The following is a 15,698-nucleotide window of genomic DNA, read 5'->3' on the forward strand; positions in this document are numbered from 1 at the left end:
TTTATGGTATTAAAGTTCGTTCTTTGTACTTTTCTTATAATAAATTTTTTTAATTATTTATTATTGATCATGTTTGACAATGGTTATGTAACTAAAAATAGCAATTTGGATCCTACAGTAAGAGAAATATATAGATGATATACAATTTTTTATGTCATATGTGATTTAATCCCTCGTGATAAACAGCAAATTTTTGTATTTTCTTTAATGTTTGGGTTGATATTAGATTAATTAAATAATTTAGTAGATAAGGGATAATGGTAAAATCGTATTATCTTCTCCCTCCTAATATCACTTTTAAATTGTTTGTTGGATCTAAATGTTACAAGATAATAAATTTCAAATGAGGTTAGTGTAATTTTTAAAATTGGAAGAGAGATAAGTGAAATAGTAATTTTAAATGAAAATGTAGGAACAATCGTTCAAAACGTCCCTCGCATTTTATAAAATGATTTTTTTTGTCCTCACTTTTAAAAATGTAATTTTACGTCCTTTGCAAATTCATATTGATCAATTTTGGTCCCTATCTAGGTTTTCGAGTAATTTTTTATCAGAATTTTACCACGTGCCTTGCACGTGATCATTTTTTAAGAACAAAATTGCTAAATCAAATTTTACATAATCCAATTTATAGTCCCTCATATTTCACAAAATAATTTTTTCATCCCTTGCATTTTTCAAAATGAATTTTTTCATCTCTTATTGATCATGTGTACGAATAACTTTTTTTTTTCTTTAAACCCATACATATATCTATTTGATTTCATATGAACAATATGAATAACATGTAATATATTTCTATTTGATTTCACCTAAACAGGTTAATTGTAGTTATACATATGTTATTCAATAGAAATATATAGGAGTTTAAAACTAACAATTTTATTTTAAACCCATGTATATATCTATATGATTTTACCATGTGAATCTATTCAATATTTGTGACATTTTTCTTTTGGTTATAATTTATTTATTGAGTTATATAATAATACTATCTAATTAATGGTTCTAACTCAAATTCTATAGTCGTGCTAACAAATTACAGTTTAATTTTGAAATTTCTACTTGTCACTTTTAAAACCAACAGTTGAATTACTTACCTTGTGATTGTCTTCTTTGTGATTGTCTTAAAATTTGAAAGTGTCAATCACTTACTTCTTTTTATCATACTTTTCCTTTGTTTATTTTTTCTATCCAAATTTAATTAGATATAAACATTCCATAATAGTTAAGATTAAATGTCTTCCTTATTTTCAATTTTTTTGAGTAAAAGAAAATGAATATGAAAAAAAAGCTAACAATTTTTTATATCAATTGATATATCTATTGATTTCACCCTATTTGATTTCACCTGAGCAGTGCAAATAGCATGTAATAGATCTCTATTTGATTCCACAATTAAATAGAGATATATTACATGCTATTTGTAGTGATCAGGTGAAATCAAATAAAAATATATATATATATATGAATTAAAAAAATTATTTGCACACATGATCAATAAGAGATGAAAAAATTAATTTTGAAAAATGTGAATGATGAAAATATTTATTTTGTGAATTGTGAGGAACGAAAAAATGTATTTTGTGAAATATGAGGGACTATGAATCAAATCATGTAAAATTTGATTTAATAATTTTACCCTTAAAAAATCATCACATGCAAGACACGTCGTGGATTTCGAGAAAAAAAACTAATCGAAAACCTAGATAGGGACTAAATTTAATAAATATGAATTTGTAGGGAGCATAAAATTACACTTTTAAAAGTGATGGATCAAAAAAGTCATTTTATAAAATATGAGAGACATTTTTTGAATGATTTTCCCACAAAATTAAGCATCCCAGAACGGATTATTCTTGTATGATGTAGGGTTTACACAGCAAATTAGCAATTGAGGTACCAGTCAAAATGCCTTAGTGCAAGCGTGGTCTCTATCAACGTTTTAAAAATATTATTAATATCAGTCAGCGCACAAATTAATCGAAGTCGTGTGCATCCAAAATATTACATGGAAAATAATTGGCAAGTGTCAAATCATATTAAACCAAGGAAGTCATGTTTTGATCAGTCAACAAGTAGCCTTATATTCCACTTGTCAGTCCAGAAATGGTAGTCGGACTCCATGGGGGAAAGACAAAAAGTAAAAGAAGAAATTTCTACTCTACAAGTGTGTTCATGTTCTGGAAACATTTCACCAGCTGATCAATTTTGATCTTTTCGATTATACATGCACCTTGACCGGTCCTCTAGTTATTTTGAAGCTGATTATGGTTTGGTCCTCTATTTATCGAGAATTTTAAATTGCCCCTTTTTCAAAATCACTCATCAGTATTCGCCCCATGGATTTTCAACTCGTATAGTACTGCAACTCATTGAGAAAAAATCATGATTTTGGACGCCAACTCGTATACTTAAAAAGTTTGAGAAAAAATCATCATATAAACATTGATATTAAGAAATATAAAAATCATCATCGTATTGTGTGTGATTTTGGAAAATGTGTTGGAGTTTCAATTAAGTGAAATTTTTGTTAATTTTTTTTTCGAATTTGATGTAATTTTTGTCAATCTTTTAGATCTGCATTTATCTATTGCATATATTTTGTTGTATTTTCTACCGTTAGTGGACATCTAATAAAATAGAATTGTGATGTTTTGTGGCAAAAAAAAAAGAAAGAAAAAGAAAAAACAAGGCTTGTTCTCCTAAATGTTAGGTGCACAAGACTTTCATCAAAGATCCTAACTGTTACCGCACCAATTGATTAATAATAATGTCACGGCACTCATTAGTGAGATAGTTTTAAAGATTTTATAGCAATTTGTTGACAGGTATTATTAGCACATGAGATGTTGAATTTAATTTTAGACACAATAGTGTTTATTATTACAAAGAGTCCTCCACACTGTAAATAATACAAATAAATGACAACTCAAAGTCTCAAACTATCCCACAATGAGTGGGACACTAAAACGCGCTTCAACATTGATCGCTAAACCAAAGGTATTACCAACCCAGATTACTATCTACGTTAAAGTGTTATTAATGCATCAACAAAAGAATACCAAATACTTGTTCAAATTCATGAATCTCGCTACACTTAATAACATTCAAAACCATTTAAAGGATGGTAGGGAGTTGCATACCCTCAAAAATCTCTTTTATTAAATCCTAACCTGTGTATCTAAATTTTTACCAATCCCTATCAGGTAATCCTACCGAGTTTTATTTCCATTACTAAATCCTCTCAATCTCGGATTCAGATCATTCATCGGTTACTTTCTATCCGCTAATTTAAATAGCTTAGAAAAAGGTGATTAGCTATTATCAAACTAAATTTAAAATATACACCATATTAAATCAACACATTACGATAAGAATTGAGAGTTTGAGAATTTGAGGGATGATAAGAAAGAGAATTTGAGATTCAATCAATAATCATTATTGGACAATAAAATTAAGGCACAACAAATGCCTGTGCATATATATATTTATATTCGTATATATCCGGTATTGATTTACCCGATCCATTGTCATTCCTAAATCTTTTAAAACATTTTATTGTCAAAAGCACTTTTTTTTTTTTCCTATATGAGTTTTTGTCAAAATCCTCAACATTCAATCAAACACCAAGCCATCTTAGAAAATAAATGATATTGTCAAACTCCTCGACGTAAAAGGAAACACCAGGCCCCCTTTCAAAATAATGAAAGCCCTCTTTGTAGTTTGTACTGCGCAGATCAGATCGCTGTATCATACAACAAAAACCGGAAGGGTCCAAATCTTGTATCTGCAGACCCCAAATATTCTGGTATTTACCCTTTTAACACCATCCCTGCTCATAATTTATACTTTGACCCCAAAAAGGAAAAAAGAACCCCAGAAATCCACCCGCCCGATCCCGACAGAGTACAATCAACGCAAACCCTTTGGCTATTAGCAATATTTGATTCTTATGACTCTAATAGATGTATCCAAATTTGCCCATTTTCCCAATCCGCATTTCTTCTACAGTTAGCAGTAAGAATAGAAGAAGAAGGGAATTGGTCTCTTTTCCCATCTTTTTTGAGCTCAAAATCTTGAGACCCTTTTCACTATTTTTTCCTTCTTCTCCTATTCTAGGCCTTCTCCATTGTCAGAAAAGGGGAAGAGGGGTTATTAATATTTCATAAATTCATTAGAGAAATAATAATTGTAGAAAGAATTCGCAATAATAAGGAATAATGTCGAAGAAGAAAGCTACTATGACTCTCAAGGACTTCCATGGCGGTTCCATCCCTTCCGATCTTCCTTTACCTTCTGCACCCGGCGTGTTAGTATTACTCCCTATTTCTATCCATAATTTCTTAGTTGTCATGGATTAAAGCTTAACTCTTTATTGATTTCGCTTTGTTGGTTGTATTTCTTTAAACATCTGAAACTTGCTGTTATTATTGGTGGTAGATTTATGAATTGTTCTGTTTTATTCCCGTTCGATTCTTGTTTCATGGATTGTCTTAATTTTCTGACTTGGGGTTCGTTTATTTAAAGGCGGTGAAAGACAGATTTTTTTTTTTTTTTTGGGGCCAAGACTAGCTGGAATCTATCTTTTTTTCTGTTTTTTCCTGGATGTATCTTGATTAAGGGAAATTTGACTCTGCAAATGTTATTGTTATAATTCAGATCTGTTTTATGTAGCTCGATTAAAGGTTGATGAAATTTTGTTACTTTAGGAACATAGAAAATTAGTAGTTACAAGCATATAACGTGGATGGAGATACTTGTCTTGTGTGTGCGCGGGCATGTATTAGCGTAAGAGCAAATGATTTTTGGGCTTTTTGTCTGTGTAAATATAAACCTGATAGAAAAGTTGGAATTTTTGGCAGAATGGTGAGGCCATCTGAGCGTGGCTCCTTTGACCGGCAGGCAGCATGGGGGAACCCATTGGGACGGCCAGACCACCGGTTGCGTCCAGGGTCAGCTGGGACAGCTAGGAACTTTGATGACAAGACTACTTTTTTAAGTCATAATAGTAATATAGGTAGGCACTTTGATGAGGATGAGCGGAAACCATTGGATGGGGTATCAGGTCCTCGTCGAACTGTCAGTGATGAGAGCCTCAGAGCTCTCCCAAGTCATGTGGTGGAACCTAAGACTGATTATTCAGCCTCTGGGAGGGTCCCTAGTCGACCATCCTCAACTCCTGGGTTGCAGTATGCAAGTGGTATAACTAGTAGTTCTTATGCTGGGAGGTTTAGTGAGACCAATCATGCAGGAGTGGGTTCTCAAGGGTTTGGACCAAGTGGTGGAGTTGGAGTGAATTTTCAGAATGTTAGTGGGTCTGGTGGGCAGATGGTTTCTGGGCCGCATCCAAATGCATGGGGACTTAGGAAAGAAGCAGCTGGTGTAAAAGAACCAGCTGCTGCTACATGGTCTGCTCCAGATGCTGCAGCAAAGTTAGCTCATGCTAGTGCACTGGAGAAGGTTTCATCTGGTAGGTGGCATTCCAAGCAACATAATAGTTCTCAGCCAGATGTTGAAGTCATTAGGCAGTCAGAAGTTGAGAGTGAATTTCATTTGAGGGATAAGGATGTGTATAGCAAGAATACATATAGCTCTAGGCATTTGGTAGGTGGGACGGACTATCATGAGGCAGCGTTGGCAAGGCAGGTGGAAAAGAGTTTGATTGTTGATGATGGAATTCGTGGTGGCAGCAAAGCAATACCAATCTATGAGAGGGCTAGAGCTCCTGTCACCTTGGAGGCAAATGAAAGGAATCCTTTAATGAATGCTAATGATTTTCAACCGCTTCATCATGTAGGAAAATCTGGTGGTGCTGAGTCACAATCAGCTGTGCATTCTGAATTATCAGAAAGGCAAAAGCTGAAGTTACTTCCAAGATCCAAACCACTAGAAACTCAGGAACTGCCACTGGAGTATAAGCCGGTAAAGCTGCTCTACTTATTACTGTTGATGCATTTGAAGCTTTCAAATAATTATTATGAAATCTACATCTCATTACCGCACTTTTCTAAATATACTTTTATCAGCAGCCAACCGTTCCTGTACATGTGGAAATTAACAATCGATCACATGAAATGCAAATTCCCCTGAAAGCTGGGCTTGTGGGATCTGAGAGTGGGAATCCTATTGTAGAGCGCCCAAAATTAAATCTGAAGCCCCGATCTGAGCCTCTTGATCCAGCAGAAGATGGCACTGAAAGCAAGAGGTTTACCAAAATCTTTAACTAGCTTGCTTGACTTATGTTATCTTTTTATTTTCTTTCCAGTTTGTAATGCATATACTGTATTTCAGTTGCCCTGCTGTGAGCTTTCCTTGCGTTTGATATGTCATTTAATATGTCCATGTGATGATATATAGAATCAAGTTCTAAAATGTGGTTGAATATTGATCGTTAGAGATGTCATAATGAATCTAGGCTTTAGAGATCGTTGAAGGGGAAGTTAGAACTTTCAAGGTGTATGAGTTGAACTTAGAGATTGTTTATTGTGATGTTGATATATCTTTTTTATCTTATGGCATCTTGGTATCTAGAGTGACTTTTTTTTTTTGCAATTTCTGCCTCCTTTAGGCTTAGCTTGGGAGCTTAGGACAGAAAAGAAAAGAAGGGAAAACTTTAGTTATGAGGTGAGATGAGAGAAAAGAAGGGATTGTTATGTTGTTTGGGAATTTTGAGAATAAGTGGAATGATTTTGGATAGGTAAGTCATTAAATATTTGTTCAAGAGCTTTTTAAGGACAAAAGGCATTTTGAAAAAATTTAACAAGCTTCCTCAGAGTTTCCTTCCATAAATTGGGTGGAAAAGTTTTGGCTACTGTAGTGCTGCATTTCATTCTTCTGAATCCTCCCATTTTCTTTCTCTTCTTTCCTACTAAAAACTAACAAACAAAGGAAAACTGACTCTCTTCTTTCCTTTCCTTTTCTATCCAAACCCTGACTCCCAAACGAACCCTTAAGCTTTGTTCAACGAAGAATTTTGAGACAAAAATGAAATTGGGATGGAGAGAAAAGCATCTGCTTTGGGACTTTTGTTTAAGAGTAAGAGAAAAAAAGGGATAGATCCAAGTTTCTTCCAAGGCCTCCATTTCTCTTATACTATGGTCCATTGTTTTTGCATAAAAATAGAGTCCGTTTACAAGTGTACTCCATAAGTATTGATAGCATTCAAAGCCTGAGGTTATAAAGATTCACTTTCACCAACTAAAACTCGTGCCAAAAAGTCATCCATACATTGTTCTATGTTGTAATATCCTCTCAGCTCGAAACAGAAATAAAATCAAGGAGGAGCTCCAAAGCTAGGTCTCTCCCATCCTTTGTCCCCTTAAAAAGGTTCAAAATAGTTCTTACATACCCACTTCTCGTCCTCACTTAGGCAAGAGATATCAAGGGAAAAATGATAAGTGCTGTTGTTTGTGAATTACTATATCATATCAAGCTTTAAGACTGTTAATGCAATTGCTTTAGCAAGGGAAAGGGCATATCAAGTCCGAAGTCTTCCTTTTTGCGCGTCTCAACTAAAGAACATGCTTTTTAGGGAAAGCTTTTTTTCAGTTAACCTTCTTTCATTCTTGCCCCATTCTAGTTTTTTATTGCATTCTTCCATCTACTGGATTAATTCTCAAAGTACTACAAAAATAATTTTCTGATAGACTGTGGTGTATATAATTCTGAATTGTTAGCTACCTTATAGTAATATGCAGAATTATGCAGATCCATTGTCCACATATTTGTGATGGATATATTGTTTTATTGAGTTTATTAAACATGAGAATAGATCATGGATCCAAAGTGATGTGATGTTTGTACATGCATTTTATTGGAAATGCAGTTTACAGAAGGAAATTACTTTAAACATTTTCCTGACAACAAGGTTGGAGCAACCATGGCATACAAAATGTTGTAATATTATTACAAATGCGATGTTTTCATCTATGTTCTTGTGTGGTCGAATATCCGCATTTCATGGCAACTAGAAAACTTTACTAGATGTCTTTGTCGGAAGTTTTAGTTTCTTCTTTGAAGACATTAACCTCAAGTCCTGTGTCTTCTGTCTAATACAAACAAAAGTGTCATATTTAATGGTATTATCATGGACGGCTGTAAATCGAGTACCTTTTGCATATGACAGAATAACAGATGCATATTTCCTGAATAAACGTGGAAGGGTATTGACGATTGCTTCCCAAAAGTTGGTGATGCATGTGATTTTCAACTAGTATTGATGATGCATGTGATTTTTGCTTTAAAAAAATTGTGGTTTCTTTACTTTTCTGCTCTCACTTGTTGGCTTGCATGATTGTACTCCATCTTTTGGAGTTTTGAGTTGATATTGCTTGCTTTGTTTTCCTTAATTATATTTTGATTAATTTATTTATTCTAGATCTTTATACTCTTGTAGTATTATTAAGTATCTTGGCTTTCCATTAGTATCGAGAACTTTGGTTTAGTTCTCATGTAAAGATGTTATGCTTAACACACCTAAAAAGATCCACCTATGCCCTATACCTCCCAAAATATTCATTTTGAAGAAAGAAGAGCCAGTATTACTCGAAAAACAGAATAAGATGCAAAACGTATAATTTGCAAATTGTATCAGTAAATTCAATATGTATAATATTGCAGAGGATAAATGTAATGTCATTATGGTGAATCTGGCCATCATTCTTCTTTTGTTTGATTTAGACAATTACTTCATTATTCTCATTATTTTCAGAAACTTATCCAGATTCTGATTAAAAGTTACATTGGACCAACCATCTGATTCTTCTCATAAATATTTCAGTTCGGAATGATTTCAAACAGATGCACTGTATGGTTTTCTTTCATGTGTTAGGTGATTGAATCTTGTGCTGTCTGCAGTCCCAGATGTTTTAATCAAGATGATGAAGTGTGGAAGACGAATAGAAAGTAGTAGTGGGAGTATACCGGTTGAAAGAAAAAGTAGTGAATAACGTTGCCCACTTTCTGAACTTTTAGTTTATGATTTTCAGTCTTTGTTACTTTTAACAGCTATTAGTTTCTGAAAATCATAGCTTTTCGTATTTTTCTTTGCCCTCTTCAACTCGATATGTTGGTAAAGTGAGTATGTCTCTGGTCAGCCTTGGTTGCTAGTAATTATCTTTCTTTTTTTGCCCTAGCTGTTTTCACAGTGTTCTTGTGCTTCACATATTTGGAAAGCATACTTCAGTACTTTTTTTTTTTGGTTTTTTTTTTCAAGTCTGTTGTTGGATATTCCACCTGTTTATATGTTCTCTTGGAGTTTTCTAAACCTAGCAGCCATCCTCTGCAACTCTTCGAAGTATCTTTTCTACCTTAAAAGCATTAGTGGTAATAAGTGTATTAATTATTTGTTATGTTCAGGTAAAATGATTTTTCATACCCCTGTGGGAGAACATGTGATATGTGCTTCTTGAAATCTGCTTTATTTACCATGTTGACAAGAGCTTCTCATGGATTCTGATATTATATTAATGTCGCAGAATTTTCTCTCTAAAGCATGTAACAATCGTGAATAGCAATTTGGCTACCGTGATTTTTTTATCTAACTGATCAATCGATACAGAGAGAACACATAAGCTGTCATTCTTGACATTGCAAGCTGAGGTCTTTGATTTTTACGTTTCTGCCAACCTTGTTTGCTTTTTACTGGATTACTTCTAGTTGTTCATGACTGTCTTGCTATATAGCTGTTCAGTGGAAAATTTTGATACTGTTTGTGTTGATGTGATTTTTTTTCATGACTGGGGAGTTGTTGCTGGAACGTTTCTACATGATTCTGACCATATTGTTATTTGTGACTCGCCACAGGAACACATTGTTTGGGGGTGCTCGCCCAAGAGAGCTGGTAATTCTTTTTCTTGTGATTGTTTGTATCCAAACATAGATTAGTGCTTGTCTGACAGCAGTTCATTTTTTTGTTCACCCCAGAAAAATGAGAATTTGCATCACATTTGGCTGTGTACTTGTCATTTTGTATCAATGTTGGAGATCTGAGGCTTTGGTTTTGATTCTGGTTTCTGCCTTTGACTTGTTCAGGAAAATTGATCTGTAGTTATGGATGTCCTCATTTCTTTTCTAACCCCCCTTTATTCAGATTAGTCTATAGTTCCTTCAAGCTGGATGTTTATCTTATTACATGCTCTTATTGCTGCTTCCAGGTTCTAAAGGAGCGGGGCATTGATAATGTTGCTGTCCATGATGATGACCTGGCTCTGTCTCCTCAGAGGTAAAAGTTCAGTTTATTTATCTTGTGTTTCTGTAGCTGTGGATGGCATAGTTATTATAGGAGCCGTGTCTCTTAGCTTGAATTTAATTTCGAAACCCTTAGCTGAAGTTATTATAAATCAAAATTGATCTTTATCTGAAGGGTCAAACAAGATGTGCTCAAAACTGATAGAGTCTCAGTGCATGCTGCTTCTACTCGGTACAATGATAAGCCAGGAAGTATACCCATTGAACATCGGACAGGGAAGAATTCTGATGGGCGAGATCACCGATTAGAGGTTGAAAGAACAGATGTTCAGAAGAGGAATTGGCGAGGTGAGAACTGGAGGAACAAAAGGGAATTTGAGAAGCAACACCCGCCGCACCAACATCTGCAACCACAGCAACAGGAGAGGCCACCTTCACCAGAGACTTGGCGCAAGCCTGTTGAGCATCCAAAAGCAGCTTCTGCTGATGCTCCAGGGCTGCGTTATGGAAAAGCAGCTTCAGCAGTTGAGCTTGCCCAGGCCTTCTCTAGGTCAATCTCTGACTCCCCAACTCCTGATCGTTTTTCAGGGCAGAAAGGCCCTCCTAGCCAGGGGCAAATGCCATTTTCTCGGCTGACGGGTCCTACACCGAGACCTCAAATAAATGGCTACTGAGCTTTTAGGACATACTGGATGTGACTTTTGAGAAAGGATGCATTTTTACTGGTAATTGTGATTCAATAGGGAGGATTGTCAGAAACTGGAAGCTGCACGAGCAGTTCGCAGGTTGGAATTGAGGCTTCAAATATCCATGCGGGATGATGTCAAGAATAGATCAGCCTACAAATTCTGAGATCCTGTGTGACTCCGCCGCCCATTTATTCACCATGGACAGCGGAAAAAAGGTTTGGAACACCAGAAAGGATAAGAAATAAAAAAAAAAAAAAAGAAATTCAGTTGTGAAACTATTGCCTTTTAACGTTGGCGGTAGAAAACTGATGTCACCGCTAGACAAATTGTCTTAGCGGTGGGAGTTTTTTATGTTATACTTTGATACGTTGGATTTTTGGTTCATGCTGCTTCATTTTGTATTGAGATTGCTCGTACAATATATGAAGCAAATGTTTCCTTGGATAAGTTCCTGCTTGTTTCCATTCAGTGTCTTGTATGTGATATGATACCTGGGTAAAATGATTTCGCTTGTCTGCCATGTGCAAATATTTTGCTTCCCCGTTACTGCATTTCAGACGGCCCCCGGGATTTGAATTGAAGCGCTTTTCCATGAATTACTGTTAATTAAAGAGGGAGTTATTTATTATGGGTGCTTTGTAATCTATGACCTACAAGCAACCAGTTTTAAGGGCAGGCTCTTCGAGTATCTGTTCTTTTTCCGTTTAATTAAGTTGCAAGCACGGACAGTAGAGCTGTAGAGTGGATGGAATTTGTAGAAGCTCAGAAAATGGATAAACGAGTGAGCATTCAGGAAACAAGAACAAAAGAGCAGGAAGCACAGACAGCCACTGGCCCACTGATAATGGAAATCACATGAACATGAGTATTGAAATCAGCAATTAGAAGGAAAACAAGGCGCTAGGAATAGGTATACTAGCTTCAAAGGCTGGTAATGCAGAAGTTGGTTGGGCCTTGACAGAAGGAAGTACAGGTGAAATATTGCTGGACTATGCACAAGCTCTAAAACTGGCACTGAGTAAAGCATTGCAGGGAAGTTAAACTGGAAATCTCATCACCCAAGCTGCTACATCTTTTGAAGATCAAGAAAACTAAAGACGTCAGACTTTTTGTTCAACTGGAGGACATTTTACAGTTCAAGGTTGTTGTTTTTGAAATGCTCATTTGTTTTGTCCTCAAATGAAAGTAGTATAAGAAGTAGAATGATTAGCAAATATGCTGCTAGTTTAACACAAGACGAGGAATGTTGGATTCCGCCGTGTAGGGGTGGCAATCGGGTCAGAAACGGGTTGGCAAGTCGAGTTGAGACCCAGGTTTAATAGATAATCTGTTGATCCGAACACAACCCGTCAACTCGAAACAGGTCAAGATTCCTAGCCTGAATCCGAAAATTTCGGGTTGGCGGGTCAACCCGAATGACCTGAAACATAATTTTAATTTACTAATTTATCACTGTAGTTTCTAACAGAACCAATTTCGTACCAAACTAATTACATAATCAAGTAATAAAAATTTCGATAAAACAATCCCAAATCAATCTGAAATAAATTAAAACACTGTAAAAATATTTTATCCCAAACTACATCTAAAATAAATTAAGATATTATAAAAATAGAAAATAATGTAATGTATCATTTGTCCAAACATAATAATTCCAACTTCATACAAGTTAAATAAATTCATTTAGGATTAAGTGGTTAATACCTTTGGGGAAAAAAGAATAACTTAGTTTAGTTAGATAAAATATTTTTATATTTATTAAATTATTTTTAATTCATAAACGAGTTATTGGGTCAACTCGTGGATGACCTGAATTCGACATTTTTTTTCGGGTTCATCCTGATTCTGACCTGACGGAAGTCTCAACCAAAATCCATTAATTTCGTATTAGGTTCGCGTCGTCTTTTCAGGTCGTATCGAAAATTGCCACCCCTGACTCCGTGTCATAGTAAACGATTGTAAAGGTCAACTAGAGCCTTTGCTCAAGAATTATACAATTTAGCTCTTCATCAATAAAATCTATCGTTTTAGTTAAAAAAAAAAAAAAAAAAGAAAGAAGGAATAGAGCTGTAGAGATATCTGCTCATGTGTAACAAAATCTCTAGGACTTGGGTCCTAGGTGGTTGCCTTGCATTTGCATATGAAGTTCTGAATCGAAAAAAGCTTGTAAACAAGTAGCTTGCTGAACATTAGAGTTGGTGTATGGTTATTTATGGGTATGTTCTTGTTTGATTATTTCATTTGATTTTAGATGATCAATTTTTTTTTTTTTTTACGTTTTAGTTTGCTTTTACGTCTAAATATTTATTTTTTTAATAGTCAAAAAAAAAATAAATTCCAATACCTATCAAAGAGTAAAAGCTAATTCTAATTTTCCATGACCAGTTTTTGCAATATCTATAGCAAATGACACTAGTGAGACAGAAGGGGTTGAGGCTATTCGACGGGGCTCGTTCCTTTTCTTTTAAGAAGAGAATAAAATGCGTGAAGTTTGATCCTAAAATAGAGTGAGAGTTTTCACTGCTAAATGTTTGAAAGAGTAAAACGCTGAGATGCCAGTCCCATGAGCAGCAATGTTGGCGTACTAAATCAATGCTAGAAGTATGTACTGTATTTATTAGTTTTATTGGAGTTAGGTTTTTAGTAGTAGTTGTGCAATTTAGGACTTGTGTTTTATTTGATAATTTTTTATGCAAATGGTTTCTTTTCCAACAAGTCTAAGTAGATTACAAATAAGACATATTGTTCAAGATGTTTTCTAGAGAGAGACTATAGAATAATTTGTCATATTTTGAACGGTGGTGGCGTGACTTTCTTTTATTATTTGAGATTTCAATAATATTATTATAAGTTGAGTTTATTATTTTCTTCTCAATCTCACATTTATTTTGAGTGTCTATTTTGTTTTGTCCCTACAATTCGGTAACCCTGAACGTACCCTAAAAAAAAATTTGGGTTTTACAATCAAGTGTTTAAGATTAGAATTTCAGAAGTACATCTGATCTTTTTAAAACAGGCCAGCCACAGCCAGAGTTGAGTCGCAGTTCTGTTCATCCATAGCCCTTCTCAACTCTGTGCCATGGCATCTAAAACTTGTAAAATGCATTATTTTATCAAAGTAATAACCCAATTACAAAGCTACAGATCGATGAGCTCTGCAGGCTTGCTTGTTTAACTTTAATTAGCCGTTTTTCATTGTTGGGCTTCGTTATTGCAGTGGAAATAAATGAAAATTACTGATATCAGAGCAACTTCAGGGTGTTTTAATTAGTGGACTAGAATCCAATGGCGTTGACCTCAGCATTTCAGTGTGGAAATTACTCTTAATTGCTCGGTTCCTTTCCTACTCTAAAGGCAGAATAGTACACCACCTGGATCTATCTTTCTTGTACTTGTATTCTGGAAACAACTGTATCTTTTACATCATTGCTTCACCTTTTCATTGGAAACCTGGTATGGCTAAAAGTGAACCGAATTTTCATCGTTTGTGAGTCAAAAAAAGGCTAGTAATTGGGATGTTATCATCTCCTGATGATCATACTATTTTGATCCCCCAAAATTGACGGCAAAAAGTGAAAAAACTATCACTAGCTCTAGTAGACAAAATTGACCATGGCCCATGTACTGTACGATCACTAACATGTCCTCCTTGAAGAGAAAGAGAAAGGGAAAAAATGGTGTACCCGTACAACTGTGCATGCGTTGGGGATAACAGTAGACTGATTATTATTATTATTTTAGTAAACGGGCAGTCTATGATTTCCAAGCCTAAGGGTTTCTCTATGGTAGTTAGTCTAGGAGGCTTCTTATTCCTTCCATTGCCCCCACAATGGTTATTGACTAAGCAGCATTAGCATTCGTTAGAAGTTATATGCAGTACACACTTTATACGTCTGCTTCTTTAATTCTCTTTGCTTCTCTTCTCAGTTCTCAGCATTGACCAGTATCAATCAGCGGAGAAAATACCCTTTAGTCCACATAACCCATTCCTCCAGAGGATCCTGCATTGCAGTCTTGTATTCGCTTGTGCATCAGCTAATAGAAATGTGCTGTGATCTTGAAATTGATGTCAATAGCCAGGAGACGTTCCTCGTGGACAAGGTAGAAGTTGTGCCTGAATAGCTCTTCCTTTTGCTGTCTCTGCTTTTATTTGTTTTGTCCTGCAAAGGAACGGAATATAAGCATTTCCTGGCGGACAGCGTCTGAAGCTACCTTTTTTACCAATTTCCACTCTTTGTAATATAGTTACATCAAGTCCTTGTGCGTCCTTGTGTCTATCATTAACCATTCTTGTTCTGCAATCCTTATTTGCCATTGCCTCAGTTGTGTCATCTGACTTTTCAGGAAAATCAAATTTAACATGTCTACAGCTTACAAATTGGTAAAGAGTATGTAGCTGCAACATTGCTGAGAGTTAAAATTTTGCCTGCAGCATTTCACAGTTTTGTCATTAACTGCAGTCGCCTTATTGCACTTTTTGTTTTTTGCAGCAGTCAATGATTTTCCTTTAAAATTTTTTCAATATATTCATCTATTTTTGCATGGAACTACGGGTTCACAAAAGTGAATATATGAAGTTTTTAACCATCTCACAATTGCTCACAAATGCAGAACTTCCTTGCATGTTTTTCCGGTAGATTGAGAAAATTGTTCAGAAAGTTGACAGGCAAGAATGGTAGTCTCAAATTGATATTCCATGATTTTCCTGGCGGAACTGAAGGTTTTGAACTACTTGCAAAATTTTGCTACAACGGAGGCAGAATTAACATAACTCCCTCCAACATAATTTTATTGCATTCTGCTGGCACTTTTATGGAA

The 15,698-nt window shown here is 35.1% G+C and overlaps 1 protein-coding gene across 2 annotated transcripts; it reads left to right on the forward strand.

The window, feature by feature from the left end:
* The first annotated feature begins 3,881 nt into the window (after window positions 1–3,881).
* LOC113725868 (uncharacterized) lies at window positions 3,882–11,327 on the forward strand. Of its 2 annotated transcripts, none has more exons than XM_027249270.2 (6): window positions 3,882–4,312; window positions 4,866–5,925; window positions 6,030–6,208; window positions 9,808–9,844; window positions 10,158–10,225; window positions 10,367–11,327. In XM_027249270.2, the coding sequence occupies exons 1-6, from the start codon at window positions 4,224–4,226 to the stop codon at window positions 10,863–10,865; spliced, it is 1,932 nt and encodes a 643-aa protein (XP_027105071.1). In that variant the 5' UTR covers window positions 3,882–4,223; the 3' UTR covers window positions 10,866–11,327. The 2 variants fall into 2 exon arrangements, with proteins under 2 accessions (XP_027105071.1, XP_027105072.1); XM_027249271.2 differs by having other exon boundaries at window positions 6,033–6,208.
* The last annotated feature ends 4,371 nt before the right edge of the window (window positions 11,328–15,698 follow it).

This window comes from Coffea arabica, chromosome 2c (genome assembly GCF_036785885.1).
Source record: "Coffea arabica cultivar ET-39 chromosome 2c, Coffea Arabica ET-39 HiFi, whole genome shotgun sequence".
Taxonomy (NCBI): Eukaryota; Viridiplantae; Streptophyta; class Magnoliopsida; order Gentianales; family Rubiaceae; genus Coffea; species Coffea arabica.